General features: G+C 41.2%; 1 protein-coding gene across 1 annotated transcript in view; it reads left to right on the top strand.

Moving 5' to 3' along the window:
• The window catches only part of gipc2 (GIPC PDZ domain containing family, member 2), a 77,735-nt gene that overhangs the window by 31,573 nt on the left and 27,005 nt on the right, over window positions 1-19,157 (top strand). Inside the window, 1 exon segment of the mRNA XM_072574784.1 lies at window positions 18,447-18,632. Coding sequence (XP_072430885.1) covers window positions 18,447-18,632 — 186 coding nt within the window.

Consider the following 19,157-nt stretch of genomic DNA (forward strand, 5'->3'; position numbering starts at 1 on the left):
GAAAAGCGCAGGAAGTCAGACAGCATCCAAGGAACAGGAGAATCAACATTTCGGGCATAAGCCCTTCTTCAGGAATGAGGAAAGTGTATCCAGCAGGCTAAGATAAAAGGTAGGGAGGAGGGGTGTTGGAAATGCGATAGGTGGAAGGAGGTCAAGGTGAGGGTGATAGGCCGGAGTGGGGTGGGGGCGGAGAGGTCTGGAAGAAGATTGCAGGTTAGGAAGGTGGTGCTGAGTTCGAGGGATTTGACTGAGACAAGGTGGTGGGAGGGGAAATGAGGAAACTGGAGGAATCTGAGTTCATCCCTTGTGGTTGGAGGGTTCCTAGGCGGAAGATGAGGCGCTCTTCCTCCAACCGTCGTGTTGCTATGGTCTGGCGATGAAGACCACTCCCTCCGTGACTCCCTCGTCAGGTCCACACCCCCCACCAACCCAACCCAACCTGCACTCCCGGCACCTTCCCCTGCAACCGTAAGAAATGCAAAACTTGCGCCCACACCTCCCCCCTCACTTCCCTTCAAGGCCCCAAGGGACACTTCCATATCCGCCACAAATTCACCTGCACCTCCACACAATCATCTATTGCATTCTCTGCACCCGATGTGGCCTCCTCTATATTTGGGAGACAGGCTGCCTACTTGCGGAACGTTTCAGAGAACACCTCTGGGACACCCGGACCAACCAACCCAACCACCCCGTGGCTCAACACTTCGACTCCCCCTCCCACTCCACCAAGGACATGCAGGTCCTTGGACTCCTGCATCCCTGTAACTCTGCATTTCTCATGGCTAATCCATCGAGTCTAGGAGAAAGTGAAGACTGCAGATGCTGAAGATCAGTGTTGAAAAGTGTGGTGCTGGAAAAGCACAGCAGGTCAGGCAGCATCCGAGCAGCAGCAAAGTTGATGTTTCGTGCACAAGCCCTTCATCAGGTATGGATGCTCCTTGGATGCTGTCTGACCTGCTGTGCTTTTCCAGCACCACACTTTTTGAGTATAATCCATCTAACCTGCACATCCCTGTACACTATTGGGCAATTTAGCATAGCCAATCTACCTAAACTGCACATCTTTGGACTGTGGGAGGAAACACTCTCAGATAAGCAAAGTTGTGCAAACTCAGACAGTTGTCTACGGCTCGAATTGAACCCAGGTGCCAAGCACTGTGAGGCAGCAATACAAACTGCGGAGCCACTGAGTTGCTCCATTATGGGGAGAAGGCTAGAAAATGGGATTGAGAAACATATTGGCCATGATCAAATAGCAGAACAGACTTAATGGCCAAATGGCCTAATTTTGCTCCTACATCTTATGGTCTTATGGTTTTGTCGTCTTGTGTCTTTGTGGTGCACGTACTCTGGCAGCCTTATGAATGTGTTCAGTAACTGACTTGCATATCTTCCAGAAAAAAAAAGGGGTAAGGATTTTAACAGACCACGTTTCATTCTGGATTCTGACTTGTCCAGCATTAGCACCTGTTCTGATTATAACAGTAGCAAACCTGGCACGTTTTCCAAGTGTTGAGGAGCTGAAAAATCGGCCTAACTTCTGTTTTTCCATAAATGCTACCTGCCCTGATGAGAGTTTCCAGGAATTTATATTTCCATTGGGTTTCCATCATTGCAATATTTTGATTGTCTCACAAAGCTAATGGAATTTTTAATCCTTTTTCTCAAGGTTTGTTGAGGAGACAAACGATAATTGAGTTGCTTTACGCTGCGATTCAACAAACTCTGGGAAAGTATATTTGGTACAGCACCCAAGGAGGATAGATTTTCTTGAACAACCTGTTCAGGCACGCGTCTGGAGAAGATGAGACTTGAACCCCGGTGTTTGGCTGAACAGTAGGAATAATACCACTGCACAGTGAGCCCCCGCAAAGGAAGGATGTATTGGTCTTGGAGGAGGTGTAACATCTTAGATGAAAAAGGTTAACGTGTGTGCATTGGTTGCACAGCCTGTACTTGTTTGCTACTGCTTGATGATAGAAGAAGCAGAGGTGATCTAATTGCAATGTTTAAGATGATTAAAGAATTTGTTAGGAGAAGGAAAGACGGAAGAGTGGCAGAGAATCCGGATAAGGACGAATAGCCTTAAAGTTGAAGCCAGGTAGGTCAGTAGTGATGTTAAGAAGCACACCTCTACAGAAGCTTGTAAAATCTTAAAACTGCTCCAACAGGTCCAGAAAAACTTATCAGACTGAGGCTGGATGAAAATTTCAAAGTAGTTTTTTTTTGTTGGTTATTGATATAATGGAATTAAAATACTTATTAAGCTAATTTCAAGCTCAAGGGGCTGAATAGATTCCTTCTGTTATAAAACAAAGAACTGCAGACAGTGTGCGATTAAAAATCAAAATTGCTGGAGATTTTCAGCAGGTCTGGCTCTGCCTACGGAGAGAAAGCAGAGTTAATGCTTTGAGTCAAGTGACCTTTCTTCAGAACTGACTTCCCTCTGTTCCTGTTCTAAAGTTTTAACTTGCCAATGGCAATTTTGGAACGGGTATTGCCACACCAATTGCAATGTTAAAAGAAGTAAGTTTCTACTTGACAATAACTTGGATTTGATATCAGCCCCAAGGTTATAAAGAAACTGCTTGGGCATGTATGTCGTTCTCAGGACTGCAGAAAAGCAACTTCCTTTTTTTTTAAAGTCACAATGGTATGCTTCTTTACACCTACTTGTGTTGCACAAGAATGTATCAAATCCACTCTTTTGTCTATTCTCTGGGAAAAAGGTGACTATTGCACCTGCCAAGAATTTCTAACTGGGTTTCCTGTTACTCTAATGCAATTGGGCAGTTTAATCTGTTATGAATATTTTGGTTGGAGTGTGATGAGAAAGCACGAAGATTGATTGATTGTAAGGCAAATTTAATCTCATAGTTTATATATTAATTTAATAAAGTTTCCTTATGTCCTGTACCTCTTCCCACATCTACCTCCTGCTTCCCATTACGCTGTGTTTTTTGGGGGGAAAATACTTCAATAAATAAATGTATGAGAGGCCATTACAGGCAGATTAGGAGTTGCACAGAGTGAGATGGGCCCACAGCTAATGTAAACCACAATGACAAAACACACAATCAGGGCATGAATTTGTGACTGAGGAAACAACTGAGGCACAGTAATAGAAAAGCTTGCTGTAAATTGTTGTCTGAGTGGTAGGTTAACTGGCAACATTTTTCAAATTGTCTATAAAGCTTAACAGAGAATTTAAACCTACTTGTTTTGTTTTTATTAATAGTTTACAGATATGTTTGAATGAAATATATTTTTTATATAGGATTTTTTATATAGGATTTACACAGTCCACACAGTTTGACAATCTGTATTCATCACATTCCTTTCTTTATGTCAGATAAGTGGCATGAACCAAAATGCCCCTTTAGCTTCATGGGTGCGCAGAGTACAGGGGATAAACATTTCACATATCCAGAAACAGTCTCTTTAAGGTGTGCGCGCATATGGCTGTTAGTGCTCATTAGAGTCTCTTATGAAAAGGTGATAGTATCCATACCTCTGGATCAGAAGGGTTGGTTTTCATTCCCACCTGCTACGGAGGTGTGTCATGTCTGAACAAATAGATGATTTTTCTTAACATGGCTACACGATAATATGTAAAATGACTGCACAATTTATAGACAGCAGAAGGAAATTAGTCACCATTAGACAAAGCATTGTGCTGATGATTTGCCATTACTGTTTTTTGCGTCACTTTAATGAAACTCCGCTTTTGAGACACTTTCATGAGCTTTTTGCACCTGTTAAGAGTGCTCAACCAATTATCCCAAAATGTGACTACCCTTGAGCACTACCCACCCACTTTTGAATCTCTTTATAGTTACAAGGATCAGGTGACTGAAACTGGCAAGGGGTTTCAATTTCAGGCTCTGCAATTATTAATAGTAACAACAGCTGGTAGAGGTCAGGCTAGACAAGCAGGACGCTGAAAGAACACAACAAGCCAGGCACATCAGGAGGTGGAGAAGTTAACATTTCAGGTATAACCCATATCTGAAACGTTGCCTTTCTACCTCCTGAAGCTGCCTGGCTTGCTGTGTTCTTCCAGTCTCCCGCTTGTCTACCTTTTGGATTCCAGCATCTGCAGTTTCTTTGTCTGTGATGAGTGATTAATAAATGTAGCCTGATTTTTGATCAATTCCATGGATGCCACTTTTTAACTATATTTTGTAGGCAACATGGAGTCTTAGATTTAGAGACTAGACTGGTTAATGGGTAAGTTGTTTTTGCATGAATTTACCTGGCCTTAGTGGAGGAAGCTGTACTGGGGCTGACCAAACTCTAGATTCACTGATAGCAACTTGGTGTTTATAAATATTTGTAATCAACCTTGCAAATTGGATGTGGGGCTTGAAATTGTACCTTTGTGGCCCAAGGTAGGGACGCTACTCCTGCACCACAAGATGCTCAAATATTGCACACAGCACCTTTACATCTCATAAATTCTGCAGCTGTTGATTGCCCACAGTGCTTCAAGGATGCTTAGTCTTGCTAGATCTGTTCAGAATCTGACCCATTTAGAACAGTGATAGTGCCCACATGATGGCGGGTATTTTCAATGTGAAGGCGAGATTTGGTCTCCACGAGGGTTTTGCAGTGGTCACTGTTGGCCATACTGACATGAACAGATGCATCTGCAGCTGGCAGTTGGTAAGGATGAGGGAGAGTGTTTTTCTCTCTGTTCATTCCTCACAAACCCAGTCTAGCAACTATGTCCTTGAGGACTCGATCTGCTCCATCATTATTGCTGCTGCCAAGCCACTGTTGGTGGTGGACATTGAAATCCCCATCTAGAGTACATTTTGCCACCCTCAAGTCTTTTTAGACTAATGTAGTCCTTCATATGTAGGGACACCCATATGAGGACATGTCGCAACCCAAAGGACTAGCCACACTACCATACATCAAGAGCATTTCTGAACTGACAGCTTGACTACTGCAACCGCTAGGACTCATAACAGCATACAAACCAACAGCCACTCTCAGACAACAACTCACCAGAACGAAGGACCCAATACCCAGCATGAGCAAAACCAATGTAGTGTACAAAATCCCATGCAAGGACTGCACAAAACACTACATAGGACAAACAGGAAGACAGCTAACAATCCGCATCCATGAACACCAAATAGCCACGAACGACACGACCAGCTATCCTTAGTAGCCACACACGCAGATGACAAGCAACATGAATTCGACTGGGACAACACTACTATTATAGGACAAGCCAAACAGAGAACAGCCAGGGAATTCCTAGAGGCATGGCACTCATCCACAGATCCAATCAATAAGCACATCGACCTGGACCCAATATACCAACCACTGCAGTGGACAGCTGGAACTGACAACCGGAAGTGGCAGATTCAAACCACTATAAATGCCGGAAGAAAGATCACAGAAGTGCTTCACAGGAGGCCCCCAAGCACTGGGGATGTCACCTAGACAGGGGACGAAACATCTGCAACACAAATTCCCAGCTCGGCGAACAGAACCACAACAACGAACACCCGAGCTACAAATCTTCTGACCGACTTTGAACACCCAAAGTGCTGCAAGAGAGGAAGTGTCAAGATTTTGACCCAGCAACAGAGGTATGATTATAAGACATTGGTGTGTCACTTGGAAGTGTTGGTATTCCCAAGTATCTGCTGTTCATATCCATTTCCGTGGCAGAGGTTGCAGTTTCTCAAGATTTTGTTCAAGGAGGGTTGCTGAGATACAGCAGTACACCTTGTAATCAATACATGCTACTGCCACTCTGCATTAATGTAAGGACATGTATGTTGAATATGAAGTTAATAGCTGAGGTTAGGTGATATTTCAAAAAATCAAAGTGGCTGCAAAGATTGGTCATCAGTTAGACTCCTTTCATCCTCTTTCTTAGTGAGCTAATTTGCTGGGAGTTGGTGCCATGTGCACTTCAAGTTCGATAAAAGTTTTCTGTGTTTGTTCCAAAAAGGCTCAAAATTATTGGGATTGCAACAGCAGGATGAGACATAGTTTGGTCTTGAAGCATTGGGTGATCTGTCTACTTTTTATTGTAGCCAATAGCCTATGCTGTTTGTCCACTACTTAGAAGGTGGCCACTTACTGATTGGAAGTCACTCAGGGTGACTTATACTGTAAGGTGATTGGATATTCTGGATCCTTTGCAATTGAAATTGCCTTTTGTATGAAGAACGCCCTTTGGTTGGGATCTTGGGAATTTAATTTTCTTAATCTTCAGATGATTAGTCATTGGTTTTGGAATGTGCCCAGGTAACCTTTGAATGCAGGAATTACTGTTGTGGTCTAGTAGAGTGGAGCTGAGGTGAAAACCCATTACTTTATGTATAATTATCCATTGATGGTGCAACTCTGTACCTTGGTTTCCATCTGGGAGCGATCGGAAAAACCCCATGTTTTATACATCTAATTTACACAGGTGTAGAAAAGGTTGTGTAGTCTGCTGCCATTATTCTGGTATGTGCGCTGTAAAGAAGCAAGCATATCACTTCCAGTGTCTTGAAGTGTTACACAGTTTGATAAGCAAAAACTCACCCACTTTGTCAGTGCCAAGACCATTTGTTTCTTTTTTTAAATGTTTGAGAGGGAACCAGACCATATGAGTTGTTGACACTTGCTTGAATTCACCATGTAGTATCTTGCATTCAGCTGAATTTAACATACTATCTGAAAAGATGGTATATTTGTAACTAGAACATTCATTCAATGATTTTAAGTGTCAGCCTACAATACATGCCCAAGTCAATTGTAGGGTTAAATTTTTTTTTGTTCATGTGATATGGTCTCCACTAGTTAAGGCAGCATTTATTGCTACACTTATCAGTGTTATCAATCCATGTATTTTCCGTTTTTTAGCTGATTGGCATTTTGCCCAACTTGTTTTTTTGCATTGTCAAGAAATTGTGCACCATCTTGATACTGAGCTGTCACTATGCCAACATTAGGCATTGGGTTGTAGAGTCAATGTTGATTATCTGTAGTAATGGAGGATAAATGAAAATTAATATATAATTGAGTTATCAAAAGTTGTAGCTTGAATTTGGAGCATAGCAGTAGTCTTGGCATACCTTTCAGGAAGTTTATTCAATTCACTGACCAGTCTGTAAATTCGAACTTTACTTTGGGTAGTGAAGGCAATATTTGAATGATACAAGATGCTAGTGAGAATGAGTATGGGGTATAAGTGAGTAGGGAAAGAGTTAAGTTCTGAGTTTTGTGAAACAAGAGGTTCAGTTGAGCATGACTCAGTTCAGATAAGAACTTGCAGTTAATAGTGGGGTGCTGGAGACAATGGTAATGGCTTAACAAGGTGGAAAAGCATTCATTATGTCCAGCCATTTAACAATATTGGAAGCATTCAGTATGTAAGGTCAGTTTAACAAGGCTTCATTCTGTGAAGCCAGTTAAGGTTAAGAACATTCATTGTGTAACAGTAGATGGCTTAATGTCTACTATTGACACTCAGATTGTAACAGACACCCAATCAATATGTATGTTGCCTACTCTGGATGCTCCTCCCTGTAAAATGACTATATAATTCACTAAGAAACTACTGTTCGAGAGGTACTCATGTCCCTGCGCACATGGGCGATCATTCTCTATCCCTCCAGGGCCCAGAATAAAGGTGAAGGAGATAAAACTATACCGTGTCTCTGAGTGTTTTGCTTTGACTGAGGGGGGGGGAACCAGGACGACACTGATGTTGTGTGACGTCAAAGGTTCATAATCGGTTCTCATCATGAGATCACTTTTTGATTCCATATTTGGCCATGCAAACTGGTTATTATGAGATTGTGTGAGTTTGCTCACTGAGCTTGTAGGTTTGTTCTCAGATGTTTTGTCACCATGTTAGTTAACATCATCAGTGAGCCTCCGGTGAAGCGCTGGTGTTCTGTCTCATTTTCTATTTGTGTGTTTTGGTCTTTCAAGGTGAGTGATATAGCTATTTTGACTTAGGTGAGATACCAAATGTTTTATAGTCTCACTTGATATTACTGCTTCTGGTTCAGATCCCAGAATGAAATCTGGCTTGATAAGATCACTTTTGAACTTAGCAGTTTATTCACAGCAACATAGACACACAAGGCTTCAGACTTTTATCTAACAAAGAAATGACATTATAATGAAGAAAGGAAAAAAAATCAAGCTATCTAAACAGTGAACAAGGTTTGAAAGATCTTATGACACAGGAAAACAAAGTATTTTTTATCCCAACACCGTCACTTGATAGCAATCCAAATTCACAGTCATAAACCTTAGGTGCCAAATCTTGAGGTTTGACTTAAATTCTTCCTACTTCTGACCTGCAAACTGTGAAGTTGCCTTCATGAATGCACAGAATAGTGAAAACTGAGACTTCCTTAGTGTTCCAACAGTCTGATTTCTTACTGATCACCAAGGATCTAGAGGTTTCACAAGTTAAATGTTTATACCAAGTTAACTGAGTTTTAGGTGAACTGTCCTCTACTCGTTTGCTTCTAACCCAGTCAGGTCTCCTCCAGAATTGCCCTCAAAGCTTTTAAATTAAAATTAAGCCTTGATTATTCTAAACCATAAACAAGTTAATATCTTTCAATGTTTGCACTCCCTGTTGTAATCCCCATTATATCAATTACCTTCTTTTAATGTTCACAGTATGCAGTCACTTACCCTCTGACACTTAATGGTTGTGGATCTGGTAGGACACTTTGACATTTTAAAAAATCATTCACAAAAGTAATCAACACCCATAATTTGAAATCCAAACTTTTTAAAATGATATTTTTAAAAGCTTTCATCAGACGAGTACTTTTTCCTTTAACTTTTAAACAACACCAAATATTCTTGATGTGCTGAACTTCATTATGTGGATTGACAGCCCAGTTAAAGTCAACTTCAGTTTTATTTTTGTATTGCGTGCAGGTATTGATGAATAAGGAAAAGCAACCAAGTTCTAAGTGATGAATATGATAGAAAGGGAGTAGGAAGAGGATGTAGTGATTTCTCTGTGATGGATTTATACTGATTTGTGTGATGTTGAATTGAATATTCAGACTACTGCAATATCATGGGGATACTTTGCACCTATCTATCCAACATTTTAAAATGGACATACCTCATCCTCATAAAATTGATAATTTCCTCTACTGCCAGAGCCAGATCATTAGATGTGTTGCTTTCTCCTGCAATAAGTTCCTGATATCTGCCTTAACTTTCTATTCCAGTGATTCGGTCTGTCCTCCCACAGTATCATACTTTTCTCCCCACCCCACCCCCTAAACATAGCTCAATGTACTGCTCAGGATATACTTCAACTATGATGCCTTGTCTTGCAGAGTTCGATATGTTCCTCATTTGGTTGCTTATTTTCTGTCATCTTGCTTTAGAACTAGCTCTGTGAAATGTATGAATATAGAATAGAATATCCTTTATTGTCATGTGTACTCAAGTATAGGAGTACAGTGAAAAGTTTACAATGTCACCTCTCATGGCGCCATCTTAGGTACAAATTACCAAGGCACAAATCAAAATAGGAATAAAAGAGTAAAGAAGTTGCATTACCTTATATTATGAATCACTGAAAGTTAGTCTTAGTTAAAAGGATAAACATTAGTCAGATAAACAAATTACAGGTTTGGCAAAGAAGCCATTTGCTATGTGTCTTGTTGCCCTGACCTCAGAGTTGATCTAGTACATTATCAGAGATGGCCCATTGGCATAGTCGTATATTTGTTTGATGTTGTCTCACATCACTCTGTACTCTTAGTCACTGAATTAAATGTTCTGATCTAGATGTTTCACCATTTTTTTCATATTGCCATGTGAGTTAATAAGATATTTTAAGTACCAACATCTGGAATTTAATAGTGACCTCCAACTTCACCATCATGTTGCTTCAGTGCTGGAATCACTGGTCTTCAACTGTCCAAAGTACAGGAGAAGGAGCATCCAGGAAGGCATTGTGCACCTTGGGACTTGCTGCCAGGGGAAAAGTAAAAGCCACATGAAAACAGCGAAAGGAGTGCACTTCCATACCAACATCCCACCTACACATTCCCGTGACCACCTTCTGCCCCAAGTGTAAGAGAGTCTGCAGTAGCTTCAATGGTCTGTACAGCCACTTACGGAGATTGGAAGATAGTCATCCTCATCTGCAAGAGACTGCCGATGATGAATGATGCTTCATAGCAGATTCTGCACATTATCAGTATCTTTGTTCCTACAACATCTTCTGATATTTTACCCTTCAAATGTCATCTGCACTTTACTTTGTGCACCTATATCCAAACCCTGGACAGCAAGTGAGCGGCACGGTGGCACAGTGGTTAGCACTGCTGCCTCGCAGCGCCAGAGACCCGGGTTCAATTCTCGCCTCAGGCGACTGACTGTGTGGAGTTTGCACATTCTCCCCGTGTCTGCGTGGGTTTCTTCCGGGTGCTCCGGTTTCCTCCCACAATCCAAAAATGTGCAGGTTAGGTGAATTGACCATGCTAAATTGCCAGTCGTGTTAGGTGCAGGGGTACACATAGGGGAATGGGTCTGGGTGGGTGCGCTTTGGTGGGTCGGTGTGGATTTGTTGGGCCGAAGGGCCTGTTTCCACAGTGTAAGTAATTAATCAAACAATGCTATGTGCGGACTGCATCCTATCTGCAGCAATGTTATCGAACTGTTCAATTAGACTTGAATTCTTGATTCTCTCTTAGTGTTGCCTACTTGGTTATGTATTCCCATAATACTTATATGTCATTGTTCAATGACACACAAAGGTCTGCTTTATGGATGCTTGCAAGCATTGTCATGAAGACTGTAGGCATGGAGTGTCACACTTAGGAACCACCAGTTGATGATGGAAGAAAACAGTAATGTCTCCAGTAGGCTGGTGTGCGCAATGGACAGTAGCTGCAGTAGCTTGACAATGGCTGCCAAAAGAACAGCCCAAAAGCCCTTAGGCAACTTCAAGTCAGAATCTCCCCATAAGGGATAGGCTTCATTAGTCATCAGCAACCGTGTACGTTATGCAGCTACTTCAACACTTCTCTGTAGATGGAAGGATGCTGGAAAATTTTCTGATTTTCGAAATTCACTGGCCCATATTGGTTACTGCTCCAGACCTGAAACTATAACCCTGTTTCCACTTTCTTCTTTCATCCTTGTCCATCTTCAACTTCTCTTTCCTGTCACCTGCAATATTTTTCACTTCTCTTTCAGATACTCCGCCCTCCCCGATCCTTCAGTTCATTATCTTTCCCAGGCTTGGCACTCATTCAGCTATGTTACAGCTTCCTGCAATGTCTCTTGGCCTCTTATAAAATAGCCCTTTGAGTCACATCACCTCGCTATAAGCAGCAAATAAAGTGCTGTATTGCTGAACTCACTGCCGACTGTTCCCTGGGGTTAATTTTGTCAACTTCCTTCTTACCCCAACTTTCTTGGTGTCTATAAACTCTGTTGATTGAAATGCTCATTCTATGTCCTCCTCTGTATCTCCCTCCAGAGTCTTTGTTAATTTGTGAGCAAGGTCTTTCACATCCTTTAAGTTATTATGGATAATTATAACAACATTGTTGCTTTGATGCAAGTGCAGCTTGAGGAGTATTGCCGCATTTCTTTAGATTTAGATTACTTTACAGTGTGGAAACAGGCCCTTCGGCCCAACAAGTCCATACCGACCCGCCGAAGCGCAACCCACCCATACCCCTGCATTTACCCCTTACCTAACACTACGGGCAATTTAGCATGGCCAATTCACCCTAACCAAATGCACTAGAGTGAGTGTATGGCTTGGAACCATCTGACAGGAGGTTGTCAACTGGAAATTTAAACCAGCTTTTTGCTCCGCTCATATCTGACTGGAGTATTTCCAGTGCATTATGTATTACACAACAATATACACCAATAATATGTTCTGTATTAGAACAGTTTTCATGTAGTAATTTAATTGCTAGATTTTCATCAGGTTAATTTAAACCAGAAGAGGGTGAAACTGATCGCAATTGGTCAAAACTGTTATTGGTTAAACATAAACATGAGCAGTGGGATGTGTTGAAAAAGCATTTAAGTTTATGCGGGGCCAGTATCTATGCTAAAGGAGAGAACTCTCCAGAGCAAATAACACAGCCATGGTTGACAAAACAGATGTGATTACATAAAACTATAAGGTGATTATGAAAGTGCAGAGGATTGTGTGGACTCGGAGGGCTGGGGGTGTGAGGTTTCGCAAAGGAAGATTTTTCTTTGAAAAAGGAAGACCTGCAAAGTTGAATGCAAAAAGAAACTTGGGTTTATCCATGTTAACACGCAGTTTTTGTTTATTTTCAAGAGGGTCAGTATAACATAAAATCTTCAGAAACAGATGCAGGTAATATCACAACTGAAAGTAAGGAAATTGCAGATTTGTTATGGTGGTTAAGTTCTACCTTCACAGTAGAGGGAATGAGATACTATACCTGACCTTCGAGGTAACCAAGATGTGGAATTTGAAGATCATGTAAACAACAAAACAGTTTTGGGAAAAATAATTGCCTGAAAGACTGCCACTTGCCCAGGAACTAGTGAAGGGTAGTATCCCCTTTTTGGTCCATCTCTTGGGGATAGAGGATTATGTATTTTCACTCTAATTGTGGGCGCTGAGGTGACTAAATTAACTAATCCTGGTTTCACTACCCTGTCGGAAGTGGAGGATTTGAAGGTGGAATACTCTTTTCCCATGCTTATTCTAGTATTTGCATGTGGTTTCCACCGAGGTTTGTTTGAGCTGCTTGAAATGGTTTCACTCCTTCTTGTATGCTTCTTTAGGTTGTCTTGTGCAAGAGATTGTTGATTGGATTTCAGACTCTGAGGCTGCAGCCTTGAAACATTTCCTCTGTCCTCCTGTTAAGCCCTTGTGATGCAGCTTGGAGTGGAGCATTGTTTTTAGGAGTCTTGTAAATGCGTATAGACATTGTGGCCTTTCCCAATGCAACTAACCGTAAACCATGTCTCTACTTAGGGGTGTTTGCCTGAGAGTGGACACTGATATTTGAACACCTATACTGCTATTAAACTGAGGTTGTATCTACCTTCTTGAGATGTGTGTGAAACATTCTGTTGTAAAATTGCAAAGAAGACCTCATGTTCTGTCTGGTACCCCGACAGATATTTCTTTCTCAAGTAGTGCTTAATAACAATAACAAAACAAATATAGACATTGCTGGAGAAACTCAGCAGGTCTGTCAACATCTGTGTGGAGAAAGCACAGTTCATGTTTTGAGCCCAGTGACCCTTCAGAAAAGAAGTGTTTCTAATTTCTAGCATCTGCAGTTCTTTTGTTTTATCCTGATAACAAATGATCTGACATTAAGCACGTTGCTGTTTGTGGGATCTTGTCTGACATAAAATCATATTACCTATTTATAACAATGACTGACTTCACTTGGAAACATACTTCAGAGGCTGCCAACCATGTTGGAAGGCAAATTGCAGGTTAGTTTTAATTAAGATTAGAAACAATCTTTCCGAAACCTCAGGGATTCGATTATGAGAGCCTCTTTTTTTTGCTTCTATTCCTTTATTGACTGGTTCCTTGTTTTAATCCATCTGCTAATGTTGTATCTCCCTCCTTCCTTTCAGTTGTCTTTTTTGTCTTTCCTTTTCTTTGCACCCATCTATTTGTCCACTTTTCTTTATGTTCCTGGTTGTTCTTCATTGCCAACAATTGTGACTTACCTGGTTACTGTCCTGTCCAACCTTGAACTCATCAATATGCTTTTAGGCACGATGCATTATTCGACTGACAGCTTCCTTTACAAGATTTCCAGTTGCTCAAAGTTGATGTTGATTGCTTTCATTTATTTGTGATTTACCATGATTTAGTCACTAATTGGAGCAGGTAGTGTACAACAGGTGAACGATTCTGCCAAGAGAACAGAACAAGATCTCAGCGACTTAACTCATATTCATGAAAGGTGCTTTATCGGCCTTTTCTTTTTGTAAATATTTCACAGTTATGTTCATAGTCATCCAGTAGGATGAGAAAGGTACTTCAAAGAATATTTTTAACAGGACAGCAGCATTTCCACCTAAGCAGTGAATCTTTAGGAGCTAGTTCTGCATATATAATGTATCTTTACCTTTCTCCAAATTGCACCAATGTGAAAGGTGTTTTAAGGCATACCTTGCTCCTCTAATGTTTGGAATTTTTGTTCTTTCCTACTGTGTTTCTTTATTGTAATTCAAGAGGACATAGTTGACTTACTATCTTTCAGATGGGATATTAAACTAATGACCCATGTGCCTTCTGTAGGTGGACATTAAAAAGTACTGTGGTACTTGTTAAAATGAGAGCACGAATCTTACCTGATGTCGTGGCATACATTTATTCAACAAATCTTTTCGTTTCTATCCTTGTGGTGGATGAGGCAGGCAACACACGTGCTCGTGCCTGTTTCCATGGCGAGAGCGGCTATGTTGCAGAGGAGGAAGTGCTGGATGTCTTGAAACGCATAAAAGTGGTTAAGTCCCCAGGACCTGATCAGGTATACCCTAGAACTCTGTGGAAAGCTAGGAAAGTGATTGCTGGGCCTCTTACTGAGATATTTGTATCATTGATCGTCACAGGTGAGGTGCCGGAAGACTGGAGATTTGTTAACATGGTGCCACTATTTAAGAAAGTGGTAAGGACAAGCCAGGGAGCTATACACCAGTGAGCCTGACATTGGTGGTGGGCAAATTGTTGGAGGGAATCCTGAGGGACAGGATATACATGTATTTGGAAAGGCAAGGACTGATTAGGGATAGTCAACATAGCTTTGTGCATGGGAAATCATGTCTCACAAACTTGATTGAGTTTTGTGAAGAAGTAACAAAGAGGATTAATGAGGGCAGAGTGGTAGACATGATCTATATGGACTTCAGTAAGGCGTTTGACAATTTCCCCATGGGAGTTTGATTAGGAGGGGAATATCTCATGGAATACAGGGAGAACTAGCTATTTGTATACAGAACTGGCTCCAAGGTAGATGACAGTGGGTGGTGTTGGAGGATTGTTTTTCAGACTGGAGGCCTGTGACCAGTGGAGTGCCACAATAATTTATATAAATGATTTGGATGTGAGCATAAGAGGTATAGTTAATAAGTTTGTTGATTACTCCAAAATTGGAGGTGTAGTGGACAGTAAAGAAGGTTACCTCAGATTACAACAGGATCTTGATCAGATGGGCCAATGGGCTGAGAAATGGCAGATGGAGTTTAATTTAGATAAATGTGAGGTGCTGCATTTCGGGAAAGCAAATCTTAGCAGGACTTATACACTTAATAGTAAGGTCCTAGGGAGTGTTGCTGAACAAAGAGACCTTGGAGTGCAGGTTCATAGCTCCTTGAAAGTGGAGTCGCAGGTAGATAGGATAGTGTCGAAGGCATTTGGTATGTTTTCCTTTATCGGTCAGAGTATTGAGTACAGGATTTGGGAGGTCATGTTGTGGCTTTACAGGACATTGGTTAGGCCACTGTTGGAATATTGCGTGCAGTTCTGGTCTCCTTCCTATCAGAAAGATGTTGTGAAATTTGAAAAGGTTCAGAAAAGATTTGCAAGGATCTTACCAGGGTTGGAGGATTTGAGCTATAGGGAGAGGTTGAACACACTGGGGCTGTTTTCCCTGGAGCGTTGGAGGCTGAGGGGTGATCTTAGAGGTTTACAAAATTATGAGGGGCATGGATAGGATAAATAGACAAAGTCTTTTTCCTGGGGTGGGGGGAGTCCAGAACTGGAGGGCATAGGTTTAGGGTGAGAGGGGAAAGATATAATAGAGACCTAAGGGGCAATGTTTTCACTCAGAGGGTGGAGCGTGTGTGGAATGGGCTGCCAGAGGATGTGGTTTAGGCTGGTATAATTGGTGCATTTAAAAGGCATCTGGATGGGTATATGAATAGAAAGGATTTGGATGGATGTGGGACTAGATTGGGTTGGGATATCTGGTCGGCATGGATGAGTTGAACCGAAGATTCTGTTTCTGTGCTGTACATCTCTATGACTCTGACAACTGGCTTGCACCCTGTTACAGAGGCTGTAGCTTGTGGACTGGCACTCCACATCAAACATGACTGACCAGGAGACTTGCTTGCTTTTACTACTACTCATAGATATAGTGGAAGGTGATGATCATCCTCCCGACCATTTTATAAATGCAACTTCTTGGCCACCAGGTCCTGGAGTGGACCTTGTGAACCTGGTGTTTATGGCTCAGGCTGGAATGCTGCTCTTTATATCACAAGGCTTATCCAAAAAGATTAGCTGGACATCATTTAATTGCCATTTGAACAAGCTTTATTTGGAAAATTGCCTGTCTCGTTTCCTGACGTTCTAATGATGATGGCACTTGAAAATAGTTTCACTGATTGTGAAAGGAATTGGGACATGAGTTCATAGACAACAAATAAGATTTATTTGCTGACATGGTGGATGGTGGTAACTGGATCAGATGCTGACAGATGAAACAAACTGATCTTCCGTAGTGAATGGCAGTTAATTTGAAATGGCAGGTAAACTCTGTCCATCCTATTCACTTCCCCTCCTTTGGTCCTCACAGTCACTGATTTTTTTTGGTGACCATGTGTTGTTGCTATTTAATGATTCCTCAATCTTTCTGATTAAAGCTTATTTACAGGCATTTTAAATCCTTTTTTAGATCCTTACATGATACAGTTTAGCAATGGTCTTCAAAAAGCAATTTGTGTATATTTTACTTCATGATCTAGACAGGTGTGCAGGGCATAATTGAAAATTAACAGATGACAAAACCAGAAAGTATAGTGTTGAACTTAATGGGGATATAGACAGGCTGATGGAATGGACAGACAACTGGCAGATGAAATTTAATGGAGAGAATTGTAAAGTTTTACAAGATTACTTTTAGAAGAACGAGTGAGGAAAGCAATACAACATTAAGGGTACAGTTCTAAAGTGGTAGAAAAGCCATAGCACCCTGAGTATATGTGCACAAATCATCAAGGTGACAGGACATGTTGAGCCTTTTTTGAGGTAGTTTAGATGTTGGAGGTGATTTCCTCCAATTGTAGGAGCAGCAATTACTGTTTCATATGCAGTTGCATTGTTTTGGAACTTTGGAGAAAAAAAGTCAAAACAACAGCAGTTTTGAAAGGGAGAAGAACAAGCAAAGGAAGCACATGGTGAGGTCAGTGCAAGAGAGAGAGAGAGAGAGAGAGAGAGAGAGAGAAAGAGGAACCCACATTGCTAACTGAAAGAGTGAGCAGTTACTGCCTTTGCTATTGAAATCATGTATCTAGTACAATTGCAGCATTTAAAAGGCATCTGGATGGGTATATGAAAGGAAGGGTTTGGAGGGATATGGGCCAGGTGATGGCAGTGGGACTAGATCGGGTTGGGATATGTGGTCGGCACGGACGAGTTAGACTGAAGGGTCTATTTCCATGCTGTTCATCTCTATGACTGTATGACCCTTTAATACTATATGAGTGACTCTGGCCTTTCTGAAGAGGTGCATAGAATACAAAAACAGCAAAGTGTGATAAGCCTGTATAAAACACTAGTTCAGCCGCAACTGAAGTAATGTCCTGATCTGGCACTTCACTAGATAATGCATGTGAAGGTATTAAGAAAATGCAGAAAGGAATTGTTGTGAATGGATCCAGGGCTGAAGGAATTCAGTGAAATTAGAGAGGTTAGACCTAGACTCTTCTGTTGAGCAAAGTCTCCTGATTGAGGTGTTTAAAATCATTAAGGTTCTGCACAGAGTAGATGGGGAGAACCTTTCCATTGGTGGTAAGATCAGAGGACACCAATTTAAGGCAAATAGCAAAATAAACAAAAGAACAGTGATGTGTTATGATCTGTGTGTGGCAGAAGCAAAGTCAAGGCCTTCAAAGAGAAATTGAACAGTTACTTGAAGAGGAACCAGAGATGGTGGGAGGAGGCATTATGATGGACTGGTGACCTTGTCTTGCTGTCCATTTTACTGCCAGGAATTGGAGGAACTAAATCAGTGGAAGACAGGTGGAGGAGTGGTACCAAGGGAGTTGCCTTAGTAGAAATCTGGTGTGGTCACGGCAGGTTGAATGGCATTTTCCTCTGCTGTAACTGTGCTGAGATTTGATTTAACAATTACAATACAATTGCAAAATCATTCTCAGAATCGGGCAAAAACTGGCACTGGACTACATATGGGGATTTTCGGGACAAATAATCAAAACACTGTTTAAATAGCTAGATGAGCAGTGAGAAAGTCCCAGTTTGAACCAAAAACATCAACAGTGGTGGAGTAAATTATTTGGCAAATCTACAAATGTTATGAGTTGAATGGGTTGAAATTTTTCATGGATTTGTTTGATATATGCAAGGAATAACTAGTTTAAAGGCAACTTGTGTCATCCTGTAGGTTAGGGCCCCTGATGTCCTATGCTCATCATTCATGTTTTTTCTTCCCACACAGATTCTTTTCTGCACATTGAATACACACAGAATTGACATGGAAAAACTTCTTGGAGGACAAATAGGCCTGGAAGATTTTATTTTTGCGCACACAAAGGGCCTGAAGAAAGAAGTGGATGTGTTTAAAGCAGAGGATGCTCTGGGATTGACTATAACTGACAACGGGGCCGGATTTGCTTTTATAAAAGTAGGTTTGAATTCTATACTTAAGCAAGTGGAGGAAGTCGCACTCACTTTCCATCAAGTGTAATGTGGAACATTTCTAGTCAAGGAATTCACTTTTATTGCTTGCTCTAGTAATACAGTTACAAATGTTACTGCTATTGATAGCTGTTTTGAACTTTATCTGTACGATTATTGAAAGTTTTTTTAACCTCTTAAAATAAAGTTGCACACCATCCTGACTTGGATGTATGTCACTGTTCCTTCATGTTTGCTAGATCAAGTTCGACTTGTTCAAATTCCTATTTACCTCATTGCAGTGTAACAGTATCATCATCATCATGAGTACTGAGGTGCGAGTTGATTCATTAACTCATCTTCAGGCCAGTTAAGAATGGGTACGAAATGCTCATTATGCCAGTGATTTGTATCCAGAGAATCATATTGCAAATTGAATTGGACTCTGGTGTTCCTATTGGCAGGGCTCGTACATCGAGTCATATAGCACAGAAAGAGATGCTTTGGTCCAACCACAATCCCAAACTAAACT

The sequence above is a fragment of the Chiloscyllium punctatum genome, chromosome 7 (genome assembly GCF_047496795.1).
Source record: "Chiloscyllium punctatum isolate Juve2018m chromosome 7, sChiPun1.3, whole genome shotgun sequence".
Lineage (NCBI taxonomy): Eukaryota > Metazoa > Chordata > Chondrichthyes > Orectolobiformes > Hemiscylliidae > Chiloscyllium > Chiloscyllium punctatum.